Source organism: Peromyscus maniculatus, chromosome 8 (genome assembly GCF_049852395.1).
Source record: "Peromyscus maniculatus bairdii isolate BWxNUB_F1_BW_parent chromosome 8, HU_Pman_BW_mat_3.1, whole genome shotgun sequence".
NCBI lineage: Eukaryota > Metazoa > Chordata > Mammalia > Rodentia > Cricetidae > Peromyscus > Peromyscus maniculatus.
This window is the reverse complement of record NC_134859.1, coordinates 84,058,243-84,084,797: the sequence shown is the minus strand read 5'-3', so window position 1 is coordinate 84,084,797 and position 26,555 is coordinate 84,058,243. Positions and strand designations below refer to the sequence as shown.

General features: G+C 57.6%; 1 protein-coding gene across 7 annotated transcripts; it reads left to right on the top strand.

The window, feature by feature from the left end:
* The first annotated feature begins 1,584 nt into the window (after nt 1–1,584).
* On the top strand, nt 1,585–18,864 carry Tbkbp1 (TBK1 binding protein 1). Of its 7 annotated transcripts, none has more exons than XM_076543253.1 (10): nt 1,585–1,714; nt 3,487–3,740; nt 4,045–4,167; nt 4,415–4,519; nt 5,774–5,954; nt 6,704–6,879; nt 6,986–7,047; nt 15,186–15,307; nt 15,446–16,164; nt 17,344–18,864. In XM_076543253.1, the coding sequence occupies exons 2-10, from the start codon at nt 3,516–3,518 to the stop codon at nt 17,470–17,472; spliced, it is 1,842 nt and encodes a 613-aa protein (XP_076399368.1). In that variant the 5' UTR covers nt 1,585–1,714; nt 3,487–3,515; the 3' UTR covers nt 17,473–18,864. The 7 variants fall into 7 exon arrangements, with proteins under 7 accessions (XP_076399368.1, XP_076399365.1, XP_076399367.1 ...); XM_076543250.1 differs by having other exon boundaries at nt 6,701–6,879; XM_076543252.1 differs by lacking the exon at nt 1,585–1,714 and adding an exon at nt 1,955–2,130 and having other exon boundaries at nt 6,701–6,879.
* The last annotated feature ends 7,691 nt before the right edge of the window (nt 18,865–26,555 follow it).

The following is a 26,555-nucleotide window of genomic DNA, read 5'->3' as shown; positions in this document are numbered from 1 at the left end:
CTGACTCATCCTGGAGAGTACTCAGAGGGTACCTCGACCCACTGTCTTTTCCAGCAAGAGAGGGCCTGCTCTGGCCAGCTCTGCTCACTGAGGACTGTGGAGACAGCTGCCCTGTGCCCGGCCTCCAGTCTCCCATACCTCCTGTATCACAAGAGACATTGTGGAGCCTGAAGGGAAAGGACACCTACCTTGCCCTTGGGTCTAGGAGTGGGGTAACCTATGTGCCGGTCAGCTTGCCTTCTTATCTACAGGATAGGTGGGTCATCTACAAGCTCAGAGAAAGTGACTGCTTGCTTGGCCAGCAAGTAGCTGACCTGCCTTTGTGTTCTGAACTATAAAAGGGAGCAGGCCAGCCGGAGGAGGCCAAGCCAGTGAGAATCCCCTCCTTTGAAGAGAGTCCAAGACGGGGGCTGGCCATCCTGGGAGGAGCAGCTGACCCTAGCCTAGCATTTCTCCCTACAGTGGAGATGACAACTGCCCTTGATTCTCAAAGCTCCTGCAGAACAAGAGACCTTTTCTTTCATCTTCCCCTCCTCAGAGGCACTTCTGCTAGAAGCCAGAAGGCTGGGCTCAGGTTCCAGGGAGTCTTCCCGGCTAAATACCGACCCCACCAAAAGCCCCTTCCCTAGCCTCTGCCCTACCTGCAGGCTTTGCATCTACCTGGCCCGGAAGGCAAGGGCCCTCAGCTTTCCTCTGGCGATCCCCCCGCAGCAGTCAGGCTGCCTTTGCCTCTGTCCACGGTTCTTAATCCACCAGGGAACGAAAATGACTCATTAACATCTCCCAGGCATTCTCAGGGCACCTTGGCGTCTGATCCTTATTCTTGCCCCATTAGGGTAGCCTGTCGAGAATGATCTCCAGTGTAAGTCAGAGGTGAAGTAACTTGCCCAAGGTCACACAGTGGGAGCGTAGCAAAAAGACTCGTCTTCTGCCTGGCAGTTTGGCAGCTGCTCAAATCTTTGTGGAAAGGGTGAGATATGTTTCTACATCTCTCCAGCCTCTGGGAGCGTCTTTAATGAGGGTGGGAGGGCTGTCCGTCTTCCCAAACGAACATTTCATCTCCTTAGTTCACTCTCACTTTCAAAGTTAGATTTAACTCTAATGTCTCTGTGTTCAAGTGGAGAGATCAGACCGATGCCCCCTCCTCCGAGAGCAAAGAGTACATAGCCTGGTGATCTTTCTTCTCCAAAGACCAATAAATAAACAAAAATATCCCCCCCCCCAAATAAACAGCTCTACTTCTTCGCAAAATGTGCAGCCCCAAGTCCAGCCCGAGGCGCCCCAGCACACAGCACACAGTCCGCAGACACTGCGCCGGCCGGCGGGGAGGGGAGGCCGCGCGGCGGGGAGCGGGTGGGCGCCCGGCGCGCTGCCAGCCTCCGCCCGGCCGCACCGCGGGGGCCGCCGCCCCTCGCCACGTGGTGGTGGCAGCCGCGGGGTCCCGGGCGCCGGCCCAGCTGGAGAGACCCGGAGCAGCCGGGGAGGAGGAGGCGGAGGAGACGGCGGCGGCGGCGGCGGCGGCGGAGGAGGAGCGGGGCGGGCGAGCGGGAGGGAGGGGGCCGGGAGGGGAGGGGAGGGGGTGGGGAGAGACCCGGCGGCGGCGGCAGGGCGCGGAGCGGCGCGCGGTGCCAGGGGGTGGGGGCGCCGGGGCCGGTCAGGGGAGGGAGCCGGCGGAGGGGTGCGCTGCGACTGCGAGCAGGAGCCCGCGGCGGCTGTGAGTGCGGGCCGGGCCGGGGGGGAGGGGGAGGGGCGCGGCGGGCGCCCAGGGGCGCGGGAGGCCGGGGCCCGGGGCGCAGGTGGGCGAGCGCTCGGGCCCGGGGCGGAGCGGGGAGGGGTCGTGCGCCGCCGCCCGCAGCCTGCCCGCCGGCCCGACCGCCGCGGCTCAGTCGCCCGCCCCGGGCCCCGGCCGCGGTGGGGGAGGGGGCTGCGCGGTCTCGGCCCCCGAGAGGGGAGGGGCGAGCATTTCTGTCCGCCGATCCCGACGGCTGGGGAGGGAGAGCGGCTCTTTAAGGGACCGCGGGAGGGGCCCGGCCGGGACGGGCGCCCCCTCCCCAGTCGCCTGCGCGGGCGCTCGGCGCGCGCGGCCCCAGGATGCGGAGGAAGGAAGGCGGCTTGGGTCTCACGGCAGGGGTGTGTGGGGACGCCGAGTCCTCGAGTGGGGGCGGCCCGAGGTCGTGGGCAGGGGTCGAGGGGGTGTGTGTGATGAGCGCGGGCCAGCGGAGTAGGGGGAGGGGGGTGGCGTGGGCAAGAGAGGGTTAAAGGTGGGGCCAGCCCTACAAACACGCGCACACGCTCCTTACTCAGACCTGTCACCCGCCGCGTCTCGCCCGCACTTAGCCCGGGCTGCGGGGGAGGGGACTGGGGCCTGCACGGGTCGGAACTCGCGCCTTCGGAAGGGCCGAGCCCCCTGGCCGAGGCGCACACACCACGCTCCAGCGCGCGCACACACCTCGGACATTCCCATAGTGCCTCACGTGACACTCGGCCCGAACGTGCCCACCCTGCCCACACGCTCACGCACGCGTGCTCACACGCGCGCACACAACCTCCGGCCGCTTCCGAACTCCGCACTGACCCCCGGTCCTCCGCCCCGCAAAGGCGCCCATTGACGGCGGCACACCTCCACTCATTCACAGACACACACTACCCCCACATGCCAGCCACAGCCACACATTCATAAACAGGGCAGGGAGAAGTACACACGCACCCCCTCGCTGCCTACTCGTTTGGGAGCCCTGAGTCATTCCTGCCCCCCTCTCGGGGCTCCCCATGTCCCTGAGTGCGGGCACAACGGGACAGGCTGGAGTCTCCTTTAGTGGCCCCCCGGTCCCCTAGGCCCCCTTGCCCGGTTTGCTGCCTCTGACACTCAGCCAAGGACTTCCTGTAGGTCCCAGGTCAGGGGCTGGCTGCGCCTGGACGGTTGCCACAGCCCCGGTGCAGTTAGGGAGGCACTTCCTTTTCCTGAACTCTGGGATCCTGCGAGAGGAAGTTGGGCGGGGGCCGCCGAGGCCAGGCTGACTGGTGGGACTGGCCCTCCAGCAGCACTGGCCTTTCTTAGGAGCAAGCGACAGAGGCCTGGGATGGGGATCTTGGCGGCTGTCGAGGTATCTGGGAAAACAGAGGTCTGGGGAGGAGACCAAGCTGAGCCGTCCAGCCAGGTTCTGGATGGGCCGTGCCAGTGTTGGGCCAGCAGGCCTCCCCTCCACCCACTGGTCTTTCTGGGTTCTGGAAAGAGCCCTTCCCTGCTACTGTGGCTTCCTTGACCCTCTATCAGTTGTCCCCAGCCTGCGCTCATGCGGTCCATCTGGTTCCATCTCCTTCCCCTACACGCAGTGACAGCAGAGGGCAGATGTAACCTTCTGGGGGAGAGCGTGTTGTGGAATCTGGTCTCCCAGCTCCGTAGCTACCACAGGGTCCTCAGCCCAGCCTGGGGGAGTCGGGGACAAGCACCGGGTGGTCCTCTTCATGCTCTTCCTGCTCTCTCAGGAGGCCCAGTGTGGGCCGAAGCCCTTACCATGGAGTCCATGTTTGAAGATGACATCAGCATCCTGACCCAAGAAGCTTTAGGGCCCAGTGAGGTGTGGCTGGATGGTCCCGGAGACGCCTCACTCGGAGGCGACATGTGTTCTGCCTCCCATTTTGCTCTCATCACGGCCTATGGAGACATCAAGGAGCGGCTAGGGGGTCTGGAGAGAGAGAACGCCACCCTCCGCCGGCGCCTCAAAGTCTACGAGGTCAAGGTCAGAACCTGGACGGGGTGGGGAGCTGTGCAGTCCTGTTGTAAGGGTGGGGAGGGGTTCCACCAAGAGATTCCAAGGATGACAAAGAAGTCCTCAGAACTGGAGGCCCATCCTTGAAGAAGTGGCTGCTCCGTGTGTGAGCTCCTGCAGCCAGTGGGGTGGGGGTGGGGAGCTCGGCTTTGGAGTGGTGGTGGGTTCCGCTGGAGAGGGCAGGGGTAGAAGTCTCTGAGGCAGGTTGTAGGGTTGGGGCAGGGTGGTCATTGGGTGGGAAGCCAGGCTTCTCTGAGGAATTGCCCTCCCACAGTACCCGCTGATCACTGATTTTGGAGAGGAGCATGGCTTCCCTCTGTATGAAATCAAGGATGGCTCCCTGCTGGAGGTAGAGAAGGTCAGTCTGCAGCAGCGGCTTAACCAGTTCCAACATGAGGTAAGCCCTTGGCCTTAGCTTCCCAGCCAGCCCAGCTCCTTCAGCTTCTTCCCTCCATCCGTTTCTGGTGCCCATCACCCTGCCTCAGCCCCATCATGGCCTTTGACTGGAGGTGGCCACTGTCCTCCCTAAATCAGATTCAGCTCTCCCTTATTCCATTGGGAATGGGGTTGGGGAGATTCGTGGAGCCCCTCTGCCCCCTGTCAAGGATGACCCTGACCCTGGCACACCTCTCTGGCCTACCCAGTTGCAGAAGAATAAGGAGCAGGAAGAACAGCTCGGGGAGATGATCCAGGCTTACGAGAAACTCTGTGTGGAGAAAAACGACTTGGAGACAGAGCTGGGGGAGATGGTGAGGCCCAGAGAGTTGGGGGGGAGGTACCCCTGTACCTGATTGTGTGTATGAGCCCAGAGAGTGGGGAGAGGTACCCTTGTACCTGATTGTGTGATGAGCCCAGAGAGTGGGGGGGAGGTACCCCTGTACCTGATTGTGTGTATGAGCCCAGAGAGTGGGGGGGAGGTACCCCTGTACCTGACTGTGTGTATGAGCCCAGAGAGTGGGGGGGAGGTACCCCTGTACCTGACTGTGTATGAGCCCAGAGAGTGGGGGGAGGCACCCCTGTACCTGATTGTGTGATGAGCATTACCACCCTATGACTGTGTGGCCCCGTGTGTCATACACACCTGCTTGTGTGCATGCCTCCTGTATCCATGTGTGTCTCTCTGTGAATGCCTGCTTTGCTTTGTGAGGGAGAGAGTGCCATCCAGGTCATGGGTGACTCTGTTCTCTTGGCTATGCGGTGACCCTGTAGGACACTGTATTTGGCTCTCACGCTGCATCGAGCCTGTGCCTGGAGTGCTGTGCCTGGGAGAGGGTGTGAGGGACAGGAGGGGCCCCATAGCTCTAGAGATAGATGGATCTTGCCGTGAGTGATGGCAGTTAGCACGTGGCCATTTGTGTGAGCGTGTGGGCAGGTGGCAGGATCAGGAGACATGGCCTCTGTCAACTCCTCACTGTGACTGACCCTGGTCCAATTATTTGGCTTCCAGCCCTCATCTGAGAAGCAGGGTAAATGGTAACCCTCTCTCACTGAGCTGCTGTGAGGGGACTGGGACATTTGTGTAAAAGCGTTTTCCTTTTATAGTCGGAAGCATTTGTGAGGCGCTTGCTGCATGCCAGGCACTGTTCTTATCCCTCTACGCACACTTACTCATTTTAGCTCTCACAACAATCAAAAGAGGTAGGCGTGGTACTGCTATCCCCATTTTATACATGAGGTAGACGAAGCCCAGAAGTGGTTAAATCACATATGCAAATGGAAGTTATGTTCGCAAGGGGGTGGGGTGGCTGGACCTAGAGCCGAATGTTTGTATAAATGTCCCTGTGTGATCGTGACAGAGGAGAGGACTGGCCCTGACCTTGCCAGCCACAGTAGCCAGGAACATCTGCATTGCAGGTGCTGGGAGAGAAGACCTCCCACCTGTGGCCACTTGGAGTGTGAGCGTGGGGCACTCCAGCAGTCTCGGCTCTAGTTTGGGTCTGGGGGTCCATGGGGCTCCCTGGTCCTGCATAGACTCTGAACCGTCCGTCCGTCTTTCCCTGCAGCGGGCCCTGGTGGAGACCCACTTGCGGCAGATCTGTGGTCTGGAGCAGCAGCTGCAGCAGCAGCAAGGTCTCCGGGAAGCGGCCTTCCCCAGCCTGAGCCCCCCGCCTGCCCCTGCCACACCCTGTCCTGACCTGGACCTGCACTATCTGGCTTTGAGAGGGGGACCTGCCTTGGGTCACGGTGAGATCTCAGTGACCTCTGCCTTCCTGATCTCCAAATCTCCAACTGTGACTCCCATTTCAGTGTCACTGGGCACCTCTGCCTTGCCTAGAGTCTCAAGACAATTTTTTTATTTGTTTGTTTGCTTGCTTGCTTGTTTGAGATAGAGTCTTACTATATAGCCCTCGTTGGTCTGGAATTTACTATGTACACCAGGCTATCCTTGAACTTGGAATGATACTCCTTATTCTGCCTCCCTGGTGCTGAGATTACAGTCACGTGACACTACACTCTTTGCAATAGCTTAAAGCTGTTCAAAATTATTCCATTCTCCTTTCCAACTGTTCTTTCACCTCAACCACCCTTCCACAAATTCTCCCACTGACATCCCTTTGCTATTCAGAGCATACAATTCGTGGGTGTGCCAGCAGAGGGCGTCCCCACTCAGCGTCCCCTTAGGCTGTGATTAGAAGAGGCCCCTGAGGATGCTCGAGACTTCTGGTTCTAGCCTGAGATACCTTCCAGAGGACATGTTATCTGCCCCACCCCCACCCTCACCCCCGACCCCCTGGCCCACAGGAGGACCGAATCTGCGTCTACCCTACCCTTGTTTCTCTTATAATGGTGTCTCACCGTTGGCTGTTTGGCTTTCTGGCTCCTCTCAGTACCTGGGGCTGAGTCCCCACCCTACCCGTTTCACATTGTGTGGATCTGGGAGTCAACGGAGGCAGCCGGAGCCTCCCTGACATCGTCTTGTCCCCCGACAGCAGGTTGGCCTGGCCCTGCTAGCGTCGATGTGAGCGAGCTGGAGCGAAGGCAGCTGGAAGAGGCCCTGGAGGCCGCGCAGGGGGAGGCACGGGGGGCTCAGCTTCGGGAAGAGCAGCTCCAGGCGGAGTGTGAGAGGCTGCAGGGCGAGCTGAAGCAGCTGCAGGAGACGCGGGCCCAGGTAGAGGGGCTTCGGAGGAGCTGCCCTTGGTGGGAAGGGCTGGACGAGCAGGGGAGGGGTGAGGCCGGAGGGGAGGCTGGGCTCTGACCGCTACTTTTCTCCTCAGGATCTGGCCTCCAACCAGTCGGAATGTGACATGGCTTGGGTAAAGAGAGTCGGGGACGATCAGTAAGTCACATCTGTCACCCCATGCGCGAGGGGCCTACCTCCAGTCTCCATAGTTGGCTTTCCATCCGTCCACATTATTTGAGTGGCCTCTCTTCCTAGGTCTTGGGGTGTGGTGTCTGGGTTGCTTGCACTTTCGCCCTGTTACAGGAAGCAGGGAGGGGCTCTGGAGTATTCGGGTTCTGGGACCAGACTCATCTTTTCTCAAGGTTTGGGTTGGGGAATGCGCTCGGTAGCTCCGACGCCCTGGTCTGTGTTCCCTGATGAGTTTTCTCTACCAGAGACAAAACTTAGAGGTGAGTGCATCCACTGTCACCTGGGAGGAGGGAGATGCCTCCCTCGTTTTAGGATTTGAACCTGCCTTGTCTGTTCATCTAAAGGGAGCAGTCCTTGAGATGGGTAGAGAGTAGACTCCCACAGGAGAGAGGGCCTGAAAAGTGGGGAAGAAGCTGTGTGTTGGGCGGGGCGGGGTGCATGGCAGTGGGGTCCTGGGATGTGCTGGGCAGCAAAGGGTGACGGGCAGCAGCAATGGAGGCCGGCATCTTCCACAGCTCATCCTCACCCACTTCTGAGAAACAGTGCTTAAACCTCCTTTTGCTTCGTTCCTCTCTCGTGTGAGAGGAGGCCAGTTAGTGGTACTAGTTAGTGGTACAAGCTTCGTACATTCCTTACCAGAGAAGTCAGGCCTGAGAGGGGCAGGAATTAACCTTCCCTCACAGGGCATACCCCGTTCCCAGGATCCCAGGGGTCCTCCCTCTCAACAGGTTTCCTTGGCATCCTACCCGCTTCTGGCCAGTTAGGGGTACCCCTTGCTTCCTTCCCCACCCTGGGGTGAGGGCCTGGGTGGGGCTGTGACAGCTGAGAGGGTGAGAACCTAGTTTGTGGGACCCCTCCCTCAGCTAGGCTTCTGTGGGGGATGGGAGGGAGTTCTGCGGAAAGGGTCCACCCTAGCTTGTGGCTGGGCCTCTGGGACCATTGTCGCCATGTGTTCAAACCTGGAACGCACACGTACCCACATAGAGTAGACCCTTGCCTAGCCCCGAAGGTCCCCTTAGGGTCAGTGATTCCAACCTCTTCTTATAGTGAAAGTTCCTGCACTCAGTGTAGACTTTGGCAGGGCTGGATCCCAGGACTCTTCCTGTCCTGGGAAAAGGCCTTCCGTTCTTGACTTGGCCTTTGCCCCTCTGGACCCTGGGTTCCCCTCCTGGGCTCAGGAGTCAGTCACTGCTGCAGGATGTGAGAGGGAGGTGAGGAAAAGCGTGGGAAGGGGCAGAGAGACCAGCAGATCCTCCAGGGCCGGGGCTGCAGGTGCCCAGTGACAGAGAAAACCATCTCAGAAAGTGTTTGCAGGCTCTGTCAGCCTTATTGCTTGTTCTGGCCAAACCAGCTCCTTCCCTCCCAACCAAGGGGAGCTGGCTGAGGAAATTCTCCCAAGGTGCTACACGAGCCTGTGGCTTCTGTAGGCTTCCAGGACCTGTGTCAGCCCTGCAGGCCCTGCCCGATGCTCCGGGACAGCCCCAGTGTGGCAGGATCAATTCTCAGAGGAAGTCCTCACTCCCCTGGTAGTTTTATTTTCTTATAAATTCAGCCTTTTTGGTAGTAGGCAATTCCCTGGGGCTTCCTCCCCCCGCCCCGCCCCCCACCTAAGGATGGCCCAGTCACTTCCTTTCCTCTCCCAGGATCAGCAGCCCCTCTTCTCTCTGCTTCTGCTGACTCCGGATCAAGTGGGAATTTTATTGATGGGCTTTCCCGGGAATGAAACGCTGTCACTAAATTATCTGGGGGAAGAGGGCAGCAGTTCCTGAGCCCAGTCCGCCTCTAGGAATTAATCTTCTCATCCTGAAAGGTGCCTTCAGTCTCTCTTGTTCGCCGGGGCAGCCAAATTGGTCTCAGGGATCCCCCGTTAAAGCATCTCCTTACCCCAGTCTCCCCTGTACGAACCCCACCCTGTGCGATCTGTGCCTGGGAGCAGGCCTTGGAGGCTACGGCCCCTCGTTCTCAGCTCCGGGCCCACAAACTCTAGCCACCAGTGGTTCACAGCAGGCAGGACTGACACCAAGCCAGACAGACCGGCTGCCGTTCTCCGGGTCTGACCTGGGCTCCGAGTCTCTCGGATAGCTTGCTTCCTGGTGGTCAGAGCTCAGGGGCCAGATGGCCCCAGAGGAAGAAGAATGATGAGGGAGAGGAGGTTGGAGGAGGCAGTGGAGTTCACCGAGCATGCGAGGAGGATGTTCAGGAGGGCCAGGACCCAGGAAGGTCCCAGCCAAGGCGACATGTGTAGGACACATGTGGGGACAGTCCCCTCCCCTGGCCTGTGGATACCTGGGTGGGACCGTTTGAAAGTATGGCCAGTGCTGGGAGCCAGAGACACTTGAGTCACTGCTTGAGGGAGAGAGGGCTCTGGAAGGTAGATGGGGTCTTATTGGTGAGGGGATCCAGTGAAAAGATGGGGTACACATGGGTGATGAGGGGGAAACCATAAATTATAGACCTTTCTTTTTTCCTAGTGTGGGGGGCTCAGGGTTGCAACCTGGGACCTTTTCCGCCCACCCCCCCACCCCCTCTCTCCACCCACAAGCCTCTGCGTGGGCTGTGGTTTGGTGGTGGGGAAGTGTGAACTCAGAAGAGAGAGGATGGAAACTCTGCACAGAGGTCAAGGGCAGTGTGGGGTGGGTCAGGACGGAAGTCGGAGACCCCCTGTACCCTGAGCCCAGCCTCCTGCCCCCAGAGCCGGCAGGCCCCGAGGCCGCCTCCTTTAGGCTTCTCACCCTCCCTACTTCCTTCCCTCAAGTCTCCTTCAGCCTGAGACACAGAGCACAAAAAAAATCAACCCTGAGCACTTGTGGCCGCAGGGCACCCTGAGGGTGGGCAGGGGTTCTGCTGGCCTCGGACCGTGGGGTTTGAAGGCATTTCCAGCCCGGTGCCTGCCGGTTGGGCCCAGAGCTAAGAGGCGCTCTGGTTATCATTCTCCCCACAGCAGACCAGTGTATCCTCCTCCCCTCTCCTCACCGAGTGGTTTTTGTTGTTCTTTGTCTGAGCTTTGGTTAGGTTTTTGTTTTTTAAGACAGCACATAGCCCAGGCCATCTTGAACTTGCTGTGTAGCCGAGGATGACTTTAAATTCCTGTTCTGCCTCTCCCTCCATGTGCGAACATCACAGCATGGACTACCAGCTGGGGTTTTTTTTTCCCCGCTTTTCTTTTTGAGACAGGGTCACACTGTGTATCTCTGACTGTCCTGAAACTTGCTATGTAGACCAGGCTGGACTAGAACTCACAGAGTGCTATATAGCCCAGGCTGGCCTCTCCTTCCCAAGTGCTAGGATTATAGACATGAGCCACCATGTCCAGCATGCTAAATAAATCTTAAGCCGGTATCTTTTTTTTCCTTTTCTTATTTTATTTATTTCTCTTCTCTCTTTTCATCTATAGGTCCTTTAATATATATTATGGCTTCCATTGTAGTGTTTTTATGGAACTTCTTAGTGTGTGATTAAGTAGTTCTCTGTTTTTTTTTTTAAGCCAATATCTTAAAAAAAAAAAAAAAAAAAAAAAAAGCCCAAGCCCCAAAGTGGACTTTCTCATGATGTCCACTTCACTCTCATAAACACGAGGCATAAACAGTTCCGGCACTAGGGAAGGGCAGTCCAGGCAGGTCCCAGCAAGCAGGGTGATGAGGCTGACTGTTGGCCTGTTGAGGTGGTTCTGCAGGTAGGAGGCCTTTTATACAAGGGTGACCATGTGATTTGTTGACCAAATTGCATCACTTTTGAAAGTGAAAGGGGACACTATTAATTATGCAACAACTCGTGTGAGCAAGGACAGGCCTGGGCAAACAAGGGCCCCTGGTTCCAGTCCAACTGTGGGCTGCTCAGCCCCGCTGTGTCTAGGGAAGCTTCTGGACCCATAGCCGTCCAGTACTGCCTGGTGGAGGCTGCCATGAAGAGCTTGGGTCTGGGGACCACAAGTCATAGCTGGCCGAGGAGCATGAAAGGCTCAAGGCTCCGGAAAGGAAGTGGTAGATCACTGGCTTGTTGCAAAGCGACTTCCTCCTCCGCCAGCCCGCAACCTCAAGTCCGCTCCACGGCCTGGTGCCTGTGGTCCCCTCCCTGAGGGTCTGGCAGGCGGGAAGACTGGTGTTGGGTGTGCCCGTGGGTGGGTGGAAAGTTTGGCCCCTAAATTCCCCTGCTGGGTGGGGTGGCTGGGGCAGCTAGGGGCAGCCAGGGGTAAGGATGGACAGGCTGGGAATGCTGGGTTTCTGGTTTTTCCCAGGTCTGCATCAGATGACGGTTCTGACCACAGGACAGCTATAGTCCGATTCTTTCCCCAGCCTTTACACTGCACAGGACCTGACTTTGCCCCTATCCCTAATCCTGACCCCCAACTGTGTCCATAACCATGGCCACAGAAGAACTATCAGCCCCGTACCTTTCATCCTGACTTGAAGTCCGTCTCCAAGCCTCACCCCGTCCCTTAGGGCTGGCCGGAGTCCTGAATTCTCGCTGCACTAATGCAGCGGGGCCTGTGTGTGTGTGTGTGTGTGTGTGTGTGTGTGTGTGTGTGTGTAGGTTGTCTGTGAGGCTCCGAAGCTCCTTTGAGGCAGAAAGAGACTTTGGAGAGGATGTTCAGGCCTTTGACCTTCCTGGATTGCAGTTGCTTTATTAGTGACCGTGGGGACAATTGCTTTCGGGAGGGACTTTGAGATCCCGGGATTACTGGTGGGAAGGATGACGACAGGTTAAGTCAGGGAAGAGTAGAAGCCCTCTCCTCTGCCAGCTCTGCCATTTGTGCTCCGGCGGCGGCGTCTCCACAGATGCCAACCCAGCGGGCCGAGGCGCTGAGAGCAAGTGTGTTGAATCACTGCCTCGCGCCAGCTCTTAACCACTCTGATCTTCCGCTCCCTCATATGTCTGTCGCCCTCTTCACTCTTCCCGGGGCAGGAGTGGTGGCTCTCGAAACACCTGGGCTGCCTCGAAAACCTTCAGCCTCTTCCTCCTCCTCATTCTCTTCTGCTCTCCCACTGTATTTCTCCCGCTTTCTTGAGGTTTGGTGTGTGTGTGTGTGTGTGTGTGTGTGTGTGTGTGTGTGTGTGTGTGTAATGCTTAGCAGCTGGGAGTTTGGAATCTCGGAGGCTGGTGCTCTTCTCCAGCTTTAGGACATGGCCAAGTGACTTGACGTCTGGGGAACCTATCTTCTTACCTGTGAGGTAGATTGGCATAGGGTGGTCATGAAGCCAAATAAAGTTCGCAGCACTGTGCCTGGCCCATGACCAGCATTCGTATAGACCAGGGCAGCGTGTGCCACTCGCTGCTCACATGACCTGTTCCTCCTCGAGTCATGATAGTGGAAAAGTCTCTCAGGTGTGGCCAGGAAGTCAGGAAGCAGGGCGTCTATTTAGACGCACATGTGAGGCTTGGGTTGTGTTGTCAAGTTGAGATTTTTTTTCCACTGAATTGGCGGTGTTTTCAGTGAGTCATTCTGATGGCGTAGCATCTTCACCCATCAGTGTGTGAGGAGAGCGACGCCCAAAGAAGCGGCATGTCCCACAGGACTGTGAGGTGTCAGGAGGAGGCCAGAGCTCTTCACCCTGTCCAGGGTCTCAGAGGTCTTTGTGAGGGTGGCCTGGGGCTCTTGGAGGACTGGAGCTTGCTCCAAGATCTCAGTGTCAGCTTAGAGAGAGGCTGAGCATGCTGAGGTAGGGCTTTCTTCCTTCTGTTTCTTGAAACCCCATCTTTTTCACTGCGAGGAGAGTGCCAGGCACTGGGCTGTGGAAACTAGGGTGCCTCCTGACAAGGGAGCCAGCAGGGGAGAAAGGGGCCCCGGGGAACTGAACTGACAGGTGAGATCTCCCAGGCAGAGTGTGAAAGAGACGACCTGTATCTGTCACCTGAGATACAGCAGGCACGGTGGATGGGGAAAACAACTGTGCTCTGTGGCAAAGGGGACACTCCATAACTGCCCCTTCCAGAGTTCCTTCTGGCTCCCGCCGCTGAGTGGACAGCATGATCCCGTCCCCAGAGGTCCCCATTCTGACTAGGAACACTGCAGCTCCTGCTCTCAGATGGCTTTCAGTCTGAAAGCTGAAGCTTCCCTGGAGAGTCCCCGGTTTGGTGTGGGACATGCCTGGACTTCCCACTCTCATAGGAAAATGCCATTTCTTCCCACAGACTTGTGGGATGAAGGTGGTGGGGCAGAGGATGCATTTCACAGACACGAGGCCTGAGATATGGTGGCATGGTAGCCATGGAGTCCAAGTCAGGGTTCCCTGGCCGACTCCTGTCTTGGAAGATGGGTGGTGAGGCCTGGTTATCCCTAAGAAGTAGGTTTAGCACCCAGATGCCCTACTGTAATTGGATTAAAAGTAGTGTTGCACCCTGCCCCCAGACTGGTAAGAGTGCCAGCCCCTAAGCCAGAGTGAGGAGCACAGGCATTGCCTGTTCTCTGAAGCTCCAGCCTCCCTCCCTGCCTCTGCTCTCCGGATAGCACACTCCCTGCCTCACACTCCTCACACCCGCCTCATGCATCCCCAGCCTCCTGCCCTCACCGCTCCCTCTGGGTGCATCATTGCAGGAGCTCCTGGGAGGAGGTTCACCCTCCAAAGCGTCTGTTACTCTCCCCCCGACCCCCACCCCCCAGCTTCTGAAGTTCCAGGGTCCCTTCTGGAGTTGTAGAGGCAGAAGAGCTAAGGAGAGCCACACCCTTGCCTTCAGATTGCTCCCGGCCCTGTTCAAGCCCAGAACACAGATGAAGGCAGGTCCAAAGGCCATGGTAGAACTCCTGTGAGGTCAGAATTGCTCCTGGGATGGGGTGTCTGGGGTGCCCAAAGGAAGAAAAGGGTCCTTTGCTGAACTTAGGAGTGAGTCTACCCCAGCTCCAGGAGAATGGGTGTCCCCAGCTCCAGGAGAGCGGATGTTGAAGAGGTTGCAGGAAGTGAACTGGATGGAAGAAGCCATTTCTGAACCTGTACCGAGTAACGAGCCTGAACAAAGAGCTGGGAATAGAAATGCAATGATATGGTTCCCAATGAAAGTCCACAGCAAGGCAGCCTTTGAGAAGTGCTCAGTTTGGGTGGCACACCCTGCCAAGTGGGCAGTGCCCAGCAGCTTCTCATAAGGATCTGAATGGAAAGGGCAGGACGGGTGTGTACAGCGAGGTCCTGAGAGGTCTGAGGCTAGGAGCACTAGGCATGTTTTAGGTAGAGACGAGAGCAGTGGGCCTGGAACGGGGCCAACGTGGAGGGGAGCCGAGTGTTACCTAAGGAATGGCTTCATCACAGCCTGTGCAGAGTGGTCCCCAGTGTTTTCAAGGTTGAGGGTGTTTTTTTAAACACTTTTTTTTTTTCCGAGACAGGGTTTCTTTGTGTAGTTTTGGTGCCTGTCCTGGATCTCTCTCTCTCTCTGTGTAGACCAGGCTGGCCTCAAACTCAGAGAGATCTGCCTGGCTCTGCTTCCCGAGTGCTGGGATTAAAGGCGTGCGCCACCACTCCCCAGCTGAGGGTGTTTTTATGGGTCCCCCTCTCCCAGCACACAGATCACTTGTTTATTTTACTGGATATTGGGTATTACAATTTTGGGATTGTAGCCAGTATTGAACCAAGGACCTCCCATTTGCTAGGCAAGTGTTCTACCCTAGAGTTACATTTTACGACAGGATCTCACCAGACTAACCCCGAACCTGTTCTGTACCCCAGGCAGTCAGCGTCTGCATCAGCCTCCTGCGCAGCAGGGATTGTGGCCTCGACACCAGGGGCCTGTGCTATTTTACACTCTGAGAAAATGTGCGCTGTACATGTAGTATGTGGCTTTCTTAGGAATCTGTTTTGTCATGGCAGTCTCTGCACCAATTAGGAAAACATTCACACACACCTGTATGAACTATGGTCAGCCTCTAAATGGAATTCAGGGACCCCTTGGAATCTTTCTATTCCACATCCTTGCCCTAGGCGGGGAACCTGGGCTCCAATGTGGGGAACGTCTCTGGAAGCAGAGGGAGGCTCCCCCAGAAGAGGTGGACCCTAAAGGCAGAGAGGAATCCTGCAGCTGGGGTAGGTGCTGAAGATGCAAGGCAGAGCGGGTTCTTTTCTCCGGCTGGGGCAGAAGAACCACATCCCTTTTCTTCCCCACCCCTTGCCCTCTGACCTCAGGGTGAACTTGGCGCTGGCCTACACGGAACTGACGGAGGAGCTGGGTCGGCTTCGGGAGTTGAGTTCCCTGCAGGGGAGGATCTTGAGAACTTTGCTGCAAGAGCAGGCCCCCCGAAACGCAGGTGAGACTGCCAGAGCCGGACAGGCCCCCAGTGTGGGGAGCAGGGGCGCTGGGCCCAGGAGCCACCTCCCCATCCCTGGGTGGGCATTGTCCCCGCAAGCCCCTGGCTCGCCACTCCACCTCGCTATCTCTTTCCCAGGCCAAAGGCACTCGCCGCTGTCGCAGCGCCACTCCCCGGCCCCCGCGTGCCCCTCGCCCTCCCCGCCTGCCAGACCGCCGCCCTGTGCCCCGTGCCAGTCCCCAGCCGCGCAGCGCCGCTCGCCGGTGCCCCATTGCCCTTCGCCTCAGCAGCGCCGCTCGCCCGCCTCGCCCTCCTGCCCGTCGCCGGTCCCACAGCGCCGCTCGCCGGTGCCGCCATCGTGCCAGTCACCCAGCCCGCAGCGCCGCTCGCCGGTGCCACCCAGCTGCCCGGCCCCGCAGCCCCGGCCGCCGCCGCCCCCCGGCGAGAGGACGCTGGCCGAGCGCGCCTACGCCAAGCCGCCCAGCCACCACGCCAAGGCCGGCTTCCAGGGCCGCCGCAGCTACTCGGAGCTGGCGGAGGGCGCGGCCTATGCCAGTGCCTCCCCCGCCTGGCTGCAGGCCGAGGCCGCCACGCTCCCCAAGCCCCGCGCCTACGGCGGCGAGCTCTACGGGCCCGGCAGGCCGCTCAGCCCGCGCCGCGCCTTCGAGGGCATCCGCCTGCGCTTTGAGAAGCAGCCGTCGGAGGAGGAGGAGTGGGCCATGCCCGCCAGCCCGCCCAGTCCCGAAGCGGGCACCATCCGCTGCGCCTCATTCTGTGCGGGCTTCCCCATCCCGGAGTCACCTGCAGCCACCGCCTACGCCCACGCTGAGCACGCACAGTCCTGGCCATCCATCAATGTGAGTAGTGTCCTGCTTCCCTTAGCCGGGCTACCTTGAGGTGCCCAGGAGAGAACCTGCTCTCCCTCTGGAGTCCCACCCTGTTGCTTATCTTCATACGTGGTAGGCAGGGGCGACCCGCAAACACCCCCCCCAGCTTAATAGAGACCTCCCTTTCCCTCTCCCTCGGTTTCCAGTTGGTAGGAACAAGCCCCCACCGCCACCTGCACTATTAAAAGTATGGTCCTCAGCCGGGCGGTGGTGGCGCACGCCTTTAATCCCAGCACTCGGGAGGCAGAGGCAGGCGGATCTCTGTGAGTTCGAGGCCAGCCTGGACTACCAAGTGAGTTCCAGGAAAGGCGCAAAGCTACACAAAGAAACCCTGTCTCGAAAAACCAAAAAAAAAAAAAAAAAAAAAAAAAAAAAAAAAAAAAAAAAAGTATGGTCCTCAAAGTGACAGCCCTAGCTTTGATTCCGACTCCACTGCGTAGTATCTGAAGGACCTCTTGCAAATTCTGTCAGTTTTCTCATCAGCAGAATGAGGACCATGATGCTATTACCTTAGTGAGTTTTTAGGAGGCAATGATCCTAAATCAGTTCTTGGATTGTGATGGGTGTCTCAAGCATACTATTATGTTGGGGCCAAAGCACGGGGATACTAAAAGGGGCAGAACATGGACCCACACGGGACAGGCCTGCCTATCAAGTTCCCCACTTCAAGCCTCAGATCCTGGGCTCTTTTCTGCCTGTCCTGCATAATAACCCGTTTCAGAGCTCCATCATTTCACTGAAATAATGAGTTTCCTGAGTGCCATAGCTACCCCTTGCCACCTGGAAGGACCCGAATATATTCCAGAGCCAGACAGGAAATTACTTGGGGTCTGTACCTTGTTTGCAGTTGTCCAGTGCTTTAAGTCAGCTGTGCCCCGGCGACTCTGGAGGCAGGTTGAGGTCTTGGTTTCCCTCTTCCCTGGTGTGCCCCAGCTCACTGGACAGTGATTCTCATTCACGCTTTCTAAGACCTGAGCCCTGGGCAAAGCACTGGGTGTTGGCTGGTGGCTGTAGTGTATGTCGAGGGTGGTGCTGGAGCAAGGATAGCCAGGCCCTTCTGAATGCTGTAGCCCTCCCTGTTGCGGGTCCCGGGAAAGAGCAGGCTGGGGTGTGAGGCCGACTCTAAGTGGTGTCACTGTCTCCCTGCAGCTACTGATGGAGACGGTGGGCTCTGACATCCGCAGCTGCCCCCTCTGCCAGCTGGGCTTCCCTGTTGGGTACCCAGACGATGCCCTCATCAAACACATCGACTCCCACCTGGAGAACAGCAAGATCTAGGGCGCCTCTCCCGCAACTGGCTGTTTCTCTGCTCTCTCATCGCCCCCCCAAACACTCACTTTGAATGCTGCATGAATCTCGTGGGGGGCCCCTGCCCCTTGCGGTCCCCAGATACCTCCACTAGCTACCGAGTCGATGTGTGCGTGCCGTCTTCCCTGGTCCAGGCACCACCCAGCTCTGGCTCTTTCCCGGAGGTTGACCGAGGCTCTCTCTATCTTCCTGGTTTCCTCTGGGGAGTGGGGGTCTGGTCTGGGATGGGGAGGACAAACCCTCCACCCCTCTCTCTCTCTCTCTCTGCCTTTCTGTTTTTCAACAAAGTTGGATCCAAGAAGAAGTCTAGTGCTCGTGGGAGGGAGAGGAGGAGGGGTCAAGAGCCCTGGGAACCCCTTCCCAGTATCCGTCTTTCCCGGGCAGTGGTCTTCCAGGGAAGACCTCTCGAGAGGGTCTCAGAGCCTGCCCTGCACACTGATGCCAGCCCTCTGTCTCATGCTCAACCAGCCTGGGGCTCGTGGTATTGGGGAAGGAGGCATCTTTTTTTTTCTCACTAGTCACTGCAGGCCAGCTCTGTTCTCCCCCTCTGCCCACCCTGGGGAACAGGGAAGGTGGCGGAAGGGTGGGAGGACCCTGCAGGCCTTCGATGATCCAGTCCAAAGGGGCTGCCTTGAGGCTGGGACTCCTGGGCCATCACCCTCAGTCCGGGTGACTGTCTGGCACCCTCGCAGGCCTGGGCCCTTCCAGAGTCCCTGGCACTAAGGTGCAGATCATCAAGGCCGATGCCTCCATGCTCCCCCATTGCAGCTCCTGACACCCTAGGTGCCCCGGAGCCCAGGTGTGACTCAGCCTGTGTTTGCTGGGTGGGTGTGATCAGCCCCTCCCTCCCAGGCCAGAACCTGAGAATGGGCCCTGGGTGCTGTGGAGATCAACTTCAAAAGAGCTAATCCCCTTCCCATACCCACCCACCCACCCACCCCTATATTCCCTCTGTGAAATCTACCTCAGAGCCGTCCCCTCAGAAAGACAGGGGAGCGGGAGGCTGGGGCCCCAGGCTGAGGTGGGAGCCTCCTGAGGGAGCCTGCTGCCCACTATGAATCCACCCCTCACGTTGAGCCTCCCTGGGGCCTTGGCCAGCCGGTGGCAGTGAGAACCACTGTCCACCGCGTGTACCATTCTGATCCAAATCTTCCAGGCCCTCTCCCCACACCCCTCCTTCCTCTGTGCAGGGGGTGAGGGGTGTGTCAGCAGGGAAGGGGCAAGGACTCCAGAGACACATCATTGTACCCTGAGTGTTCCCCAGGGAGGGGACATGGGGAAGGGGGCCTGTGGAGGGGAGAGAGGACCTTGTGTTCTCTGAACAAGTTCAAAGTCCAAATAAAACTTACCTGTTCCATCTGCGCTCAGCCCGTGCTTCGGGGGGGGGGGGGGGGGGGGCCTTGACCCTCACTTGCAAGGTCTTGGAAACTGGCTCCGGGACCATAGCCACTGCGGGGCCGGCACTAGAAAGTGTGGATGCCCACATTCTATGATCCTGTTGATCATACTGACAGCTGGTCACACATGGCTTCTGTCTTCATTTAGAACAGGTCTGAAGCACTAGGAAGAGGCCAGGCTCAACTGCTACCTCAAACACCCCAAACTTAGGAGGTCAGAGCAGGGTCATGAACTCATGACTTTTGCCTCAGCCTTGGCTGTGCTCTCTGGAGAAAAAAGAAAAAAACACGTCTGAGTTATTCATTCATTGACTCTAATTTTAATCTTTTATTTCCACAAGACTTTTTTTTTTTTTTTTAGCTGAATGGTCACTTAAAAGCAGAAAAAGGGCTGCCGGGCGTGGTAGCGCACGCCTTTAATCCCAGCACTTGGGAGGCAGAGGCAGGCAGATCTCTGTGAGTTCGAGGCCAGCCTGGACTACCAAGTGAGCTCCAGGAAAGGCGCAAAGCTACGCAGAGAAACCCTGTCTCGAAAAACCAAAAAAAAAAAAAAAAAAAAAAAAGCAGAAAAAGGGACTTGGGGAGGACTATGTGTGGCTTAGTGGGAAGATTCTTGTCCAGCATACACAAAGGCCCTGGTTTGAACCCCTGGTACTGGAAAGAAAATACTGACACAGGGCATGGCAGTCCATGTCTTTAATTCCAGCACTCAGGAGGCAGAGGCAGGGGGATCTCTGAGTTCGAGGCCAGCCTGGTCTACAGAGCGAGTTCCAGGACAGCCAGGGCTACACAGAGAAATGCTGTCTTGAAAACAACAACAAAATAAGAAAACTGCAGGACGTGGAGGCCTTTGTTGGTCCGTGGTTGAGTTCAGCTCTAGAACAGGGCAGCTGTCCCTCCACATGTCACAGCAAGGGCCAGCCTCCCCGACTCCTGTGTTGAAATCAGCAACTGCCGTCTGCAGCCAAGACCTTCCAGAGTGCCAAGAAAGGTAGACCCCCTTGCAGATGTGGCTCATAGCCCTGAGAAAGAAGATTCTAGAACATCTGGTATATGAGTGCTTAGTGGCCCCCATGGCTCTGGAAGCACCGACTAGTGTGACACAGACTAAGGGGTGTCTTGGGGACACAGAAGGCAAGGGAAACCCTGGGCCTTGGGAAGAGGCAGAAGAGGGCCTGAGTGAGCTGGCACACGGGCACAGGCAGCCCGGGTCACCTGCCCGCAGCCCTTGAGGGTGACCGAGGGTGGGAGGGGACCCAGGTATCCTGTCTGGGCTTTCCCCTGTCATCAGGGTGAAGAGAACAGGGGACACAGGGAGCAGACTCTGGCAGCTTGTCTCCCTGATTTCTAGGGGCCCGGGAAAGGCTCAGGTACAGGGCAGAACGTTGCTGGGGGCTGGAAGGGAAGGCGGAGGAGGGAGAGGCAGTGTGCGTCCATCTAGGTCCCCTCCACAGCCGCAGACTTCCATCTGACACTCCTGAGAGAGCTGAGGGCAGGCGAGCTGGGGAACCTGCGGCCCTCACCCCTCCTGCCCTCCAGCAGGGCTGTGATCACGCAGGACATTTGCTCTGAACTGTTCTCTGGAGCCCAGAGGGCAGCGGGAGGGGGGCTGGGAGTTGCAGGGTTCAGAGACCAATGGGTTACCATTTCTAGGCTCCTGGAAACAAGGGGGAAGACTGGAACAACTTTCACTTGAGTGAGGTGGAGGGGAGACCCCTGAGAGGCGAGAAGAGATCCTGTGGGCCCACTTGCCCTCCTCAGCACAGACACAAAGACCACGACCACGTGTAGGGTGAGGGTGAGAACTCAGCAGATACCAAGTCAGCCAGGGCAGGTCTCTGTCCAACATTCTCTCCAGTTCTGCCCTGCCCCCCCAGGATTTCCCCAGCCCGAGGTCCCAGGTCGTGCAGACCCTTGTCTCTGTCCTGGGTCGGTGTATAGGCTGTGGCAGGTGATCTGCTGAGGGAGGTGACAGCTCTTTGTAAGACCCGGGGCCTCTGTTGAGAAGGAGCTGATTGATAATAAAAGGAGGGGTGTGTGTGCAGGAGTGAGCAAATGTTAATGAGAAACACCTCACCCGGCTGATTAGGGCTGAGGAAGACAGGGAGGTGGGGTTTTCACTCGGTGACATCTTTATAAGGGGGGGGAGCAGGCCGTCTCTCCTTCAGCAGCAAGAATATAAACAGAGCAACTTTGGCCACCACAGAGCGAATTGATATCGTGGAAGAGAAGCATTAAAGGGGAGGGGGGGCCTCAATGGGAGGAGTGGGACGGGGTGACTAGCTAAGGACAGAGAGCAGGGAGATGTGAAAGCCACAATGTTCTCTTCTTGTCCTTCCTCTACATCCATTCCTGTGACTTGGAGATTCTCACTGGTCCACAGAGCCCCCCACCCCATCCACAAGTTCCCGTGAGTGAGATCTAATTCCATGCACAGGGGGTTGGGAGCCCAGTGTTATAAAGTCGCTGGCCCTGCCCAGGAGCAGCCTGGGAGGGAAGCTCTGCTTCGAGGTCCTGGTCCACGGCACTCACCAGCATCCATGCCGTTGTTGCCAGGACACAACTCTGTGTTCGTGGCCTGAGGCCCGGTGGGGCTGAGGGCAGGAGGGGTAGGTGCAGTGAAGGACTTGGAGACCCACCCCGAGCCTACCCTGTCCTTGAGGCAAAAGCAGATGTCCCTGAGGATGCAGCCTCCACCTGCAGCTTTGGCCAAGGGCAGAGCTACTGGGCGCTTTTCATAGCCAGTCCAGGCTGCCGTGTTGGTGTGGGCACAGGGGAGGACAGGGAGGAGCTGGGGGACAGGATGGGTGTCACCAGCACCTCCAGCAACCCCTCATTTGCATTGCCACCGACACCCTGCTTGACCAAGAAGATGGAGCCAGAAATAACAAGGGGAGAAAGTGGTTCCCTTGGGGGGATGACTTTGAGGGGGCTCCTTCCCTGCCTCCAACTCTCCCACGGTGCCAGGGACAGGAGGTCAGCCTCACAGCTGGCCTGGGGGAGAGGAAGTGTACCCACTGTTGCTCATCCACCCTCACACTGAGCAGATGACACCCATCCCAGCCCTCGATGCTCTCAACCCCACACACCCCAGCACGACTCCACATCCCTGCCCCGTGAGCCCCTGTCTCTGAAACCCCTCTTGCTACTGGGAAATCCTCCCAGCTGGGAAGTGGCCCCTGTCCATGTTCCCCAGTCTGTGGCCTGTCTTCCCAGTCAGACTGAACCTTCCCTAGGTCCTGAGCCTGACTCCCGTTTGTCCATGAGCGACACCAGAGGACATTCCACATAGGAAACAGCTCAGCCAATATCAGCAGAGCGTATGGTTAGAGTCTGCGGCAGGAGATGAATCCGAGCTCAATATGAAGTCCCAGTCCCTAGAACTGTGTAGTCAGGGCCCCAGAGCAGCCTTCCCTCCTGGGGGCCCCCAGTTCTGATGGAGAGCGTCTTTATTTAAATAAGGTCTCCACATGTTGGGCCTTGCCTTCATGAGATCCTCAGAGGGACCACTCCTGTTGGCCTTGTATGTGGTAGGAAGAACTCTACCACTGGGCTGCCATCCCCGCCGGCCATTTTTTCCTTGACCTAAAGACCGTGTGGCTTATACCCTCACCGACAGCTTTGATGTTCGACTTGTGTACATTAAATCCACGTCTTCCTCGGAGGAAGAGGGTAGAGCAGAGGGTGGGGGCGCAGGAGACAGTGGGCAGGGTGGGCCAAGGTCGGTAGGCTCTCTTCCTGGCAAGAGGTCCTGGGATGAAAAGGTGGGGGTGCAGGCAGAGCAGAAGGGCTGGGCAGGGAAACCAGGGCGCGAGAGACAGCAGAGAGAGCTGTGAACGCACTGTGGGAAGGAGTGAACAATGAGCTGAGAACCCCCCTCGCTCCCCCCCTAGAGATGCTATTTTGGGGGGAGAGAATATATGCAGTGCAGGGGCAGTGGGGGAGGCTGCCAGCTTCCCCAGGGGTCAGCCAGCTGCTTGCTGCTCTCACTCTCCCGAGCATCTTCCTTGACCGCAGCAGTACCTTCCCTTACCTCTTCCTCCCTTGGAAAAGCCTTTTTTGTTCCCGGGTGAGATGCCGAGGAAAGAGCCAGGAGGTTTGGAGTTGGCCTTTGCCCACCTCCCCTGACGGTCCCTGTGGCCTGATAGAGGGGAGACCTCTCTCTTGTCATTGAATCCTTGGTTAAAAATGTGGACGGTCCTGTGACTGGAGACAGAGCACAGCTCCTCAGGCTGCCCACTCTGGGCTTCCGAAGGCTTTCCTTAGGCACTCCGGACCCTCACCCCCTCTTAGCATCAAACGTGGGCCTTGGGTGGGTGTCGAGCAACCCAGGAAGCTCATCTTGCTCCTTGGCCTCCAGGGGGCTAGATGAAGTGTGCCGTCAAGTAGAGCCATTGTTTGGCACAAAGGGGGGCATTCTTGCACCCCAGCTCAGCTCTCAAGGGCCCTGACTCATTTTTGGATGAAAGCTCTAATGCCCTGTGGGTTTCTGTGGTGACTTGAGGCAGAAGGAGAAAAGGCAAGCAGAGAGTATGACTGGAGACGAGTGGAGACTTTTATTTTCATTTTTGGAGCTGGGCCATCTATCTCCCCAAAGGTGTGGATTCACCTGAAGAAGAAGGTTGGCTGGGAGGGGAAGGAAGCCCACCTCCTAACTCAGCACCAGTTGTAGCAGAAGGAACTTCAGGAAGAACGAAGGAATACAGCATCCAGAAGGATGCTAACCCTGCTAAGGATGCTAAGGAGCCTAACCCTGGACGGCCCACGGAGGCTCCCTTCCTCCCTCCAAGGCTGGGGAGTTCAGCCTGGCACCTGCACAATGGGGGACAGAGAGTCGAGCTGGGCACAGTGAGCCACGATGGGCAGTCGGAAGGCTGTAGACAGGAGGAGGGGCGACGGTAGGTCCAGGTATCAGAACAGGGATGGGCCCCAAAGCCATACCACACCAGGGACCTGACTTAGAAGGCCGTAGGCCCAGACCTCCTGTCTTCGCAGGTCCTCCTGAGCTGGGTTCTTGTCTTCAGGCCTTTCCTCTTCCGCTTCACATACTAGGAGGGGTGGGGCAGAAAGAAAGCAGCAGCCTCCGGGGTGAAGGAGACAGTGGCTCCTTGGAGGGCCTGGAGCAAGAGGTCTGCAGGACTGCGCGGCAGCCTGAGGAGGCCTCAGGGCAGGAAGGGATGACGGTGGAGCGTAGTGGTCCAGGAGAGGAGCTGAAGGCTTCTTTGTCAAGCCCCCCCCCCCTAAGCCCACTGAGGGAGAAGCACTCTCCTCCCCCTCCCCGGGGCCCTTGACCGTGGGTGTGACAGAAGCCATCTCTCCTTCCCCCACAGACAGCAACTGTAGATGGGAGGGGAGGGGAGGGGAGGGGAGGGGAGGAGGAGATGGTGTGAAGGAGATAGCTTTCCTCAGCAGGGGTGAGGGGCAAGAGGGAGGCTCGTACCCCCTGTACTGGCCTTTGTGGCGCGTCCTGCATGCATGCTCTCCCGATTCAGAGCACCCCTTGCCCGCCTCTGGACCCCATTGCCTCCCGGATGCAGAGACGCTGGTGCGTGCCACACCCCAGGAGTTCTGTGAGCTTAGAAAGTGTGTATGCCAGCTCTGTCCTTGTCCCTCATGATGGGCACAAATGGGTCTCCTCCCCTTGATGGCCGGGTAGATGCTCTAGACTCATCTCTCTCTCTCTCTCTCTCTCTCTCTCTCTCTCTCTCTCTCTCTCTCTCTCTCTCTCTCTCCCCCTCTCTCTACTTAACAGCCTTCTAGGACAACCATATATGAGACACATTTCCTCTAGTGCATGTGGCATACATACACTTAGTCTCACCCCAACCAGATCACAGTGCCACCTGGGTACTACGTCTCAAGTGTCACAGGGACATCAGAAACAGTGCACACCATCGCATATATGGCCCGCCTGGGTTTGAGGCTGCCCCCATCATCACCCAGTGGTGTGCTGATAAAGACTTAGCCATCAGCTCTCCACTTGATCAGTGACTCGGACGGTGGGAAGAGTCACACATGCGGGTTCTTGCTCTGTGTGAGAGCCCACCTGCAGCTACCACCCTAGTATCTTAATAGAAATCACGTGACTAAGGGAGCCGGGAGCCCCTGGGAGTCCTGAACCCGGGCAGCAGTCACTCATGGGGTCAGCTGGGAGTTGGGGGTACCCCCTACTTCACTCATGCCCTATTCTTATGTACCTCACTTTCCTCCCCGTTTCTTCTTCTCCTCCTGCATCCCTTAGGCCCTCAGGGATAGCTGACATTCACATATACCTCTTTTACCTTGCTTCCTCCACTGTGGCACAGGCTACCAGCAGAACCAGGCCGGCTTCCAGAGAGAAAGGCCTTTTGCAGAATGGTCTGTGGTTGAGGATGCAGGCTGTAGGTTCTGGAAGCCTGGCGTCCCTTCTCAGGGTCCCCACTCCCAGCATGAAGCTAGGAAGAAACTGGACTAGGTGATCTCAGTCTATTTTCCGGAGCTGACATATTGGCATTGCATACATATTCTGTATTACTAGAATATTTCCAAACTCTGCTCAGTGAGACGTTTTCTTAGAACTCAACTTGGACTCTTTCCCTCCAAGTCATAAGGAGGTAAGAAAGGTGGGTTGGGAAAACTGATCATTCTTGATGAGGCGGCAGGAGAGCAGAATAAAGAGGAGACGAAAGTGAAAATGAATCGATTTGGAAGAAAAGAAGACAGGAGGAGAGGGGAAAGGAAAAGAAAGGAGAGAAAGGGGAAATGTAAGGAGGAAGGGAAGGAAAATGGGAAAGGAAGGGAGAACGGAGAGGCAGGGGGAGTTGGCAGGGAGCTGGTCCTGCCTTCAGAACGCAGTTAGCAGAGGTGTGGGGGAGGGGAGGGAGGTCAGAAGTTGTGCTAGGTGTCACAACCCATCCTGTTGTGTGATCTTGAGCTGGAGACATTCTTCTTCCTCACTGTGCCTCAGTTGCACGAGGCCACTCCAGGTGGCCTGGTCCGGGACACAGCCCACTCCTCTGCCCAGGGCCCAGGCTTCGCTCTGCCTTCTGAAAACTGAAACCACAAAATTGGCTTGTGGTTGAGCGCATATCAGTCAACGCTCTTCAGCTTGGCTTCCCAAGATGACTAAAGGGGTTAAGAACCCCTCTCCTCAGACCCCTGAATCCCCAGGTTTCCTCTGGGGGCATCTACTAGAGCCTGACATCTCCAATACCTCCAGCTGTTGGGTAGCCTCTTTCCTTTTTCCTAGCTTCCGTATCCTGGCGCTTGGAGTGGGGAGGGGTGTGTGGGCAGAAGATATCAGGGTCCCTGGAAGAGTTCATCTCCATCCGCCTCTCCCTGCTCCACCTGCCAAGGATCAGCCCCTGATGAGGGCAGGGCTGAGTACGGTGGGTTCTCTGTCTAGGGCCTAAGTACCAGCCAGGTCTCTGGCGTGGTGCTGGAGCTAAGGACCGACCCTTAGGGCGGAATTGCCCCTATGCCTCCGCGTGACCTGGATAGACCCTCTCTCTCGGAAAGTTCTGCTGATGGTCTTTCAGGCAGGAATGGTGCAGGAGACAGTAGCCAGGTTCCACATGCCCAGTCCCCACCCTGGGTTGGAGGCCTATGAGAGGTCCTAAGCTCTGGTTTTCCAGGGTCGCCTGTCTGTCAGGTGATCCTAAGTTCAGGGGAGGTGGG

Coding starts and splice junctions, on each gene's coding strand:
- Tbkbp1 (XM_076543246.1), top strand. CDS start 3,294: ATGCGGTCCATCTGGTTCCATCTCCTTCCCCTACACGCAGTGACAGCA. Junction 4,520..5,773: donor AGACAGAGCTGGGGGAGATG/GTGAGGCCCAGA, acceptor CTTTCCCTGCAG/CGGGCCCTGGTGGAGACCCA. Junction 16,165..17,343: donor AGTCCTGGCCATCCATCAAT/GTGAGTAGTGTC, acceptor GTCTCCCTGCAG/CTACTGATGGAGACGGTGGG.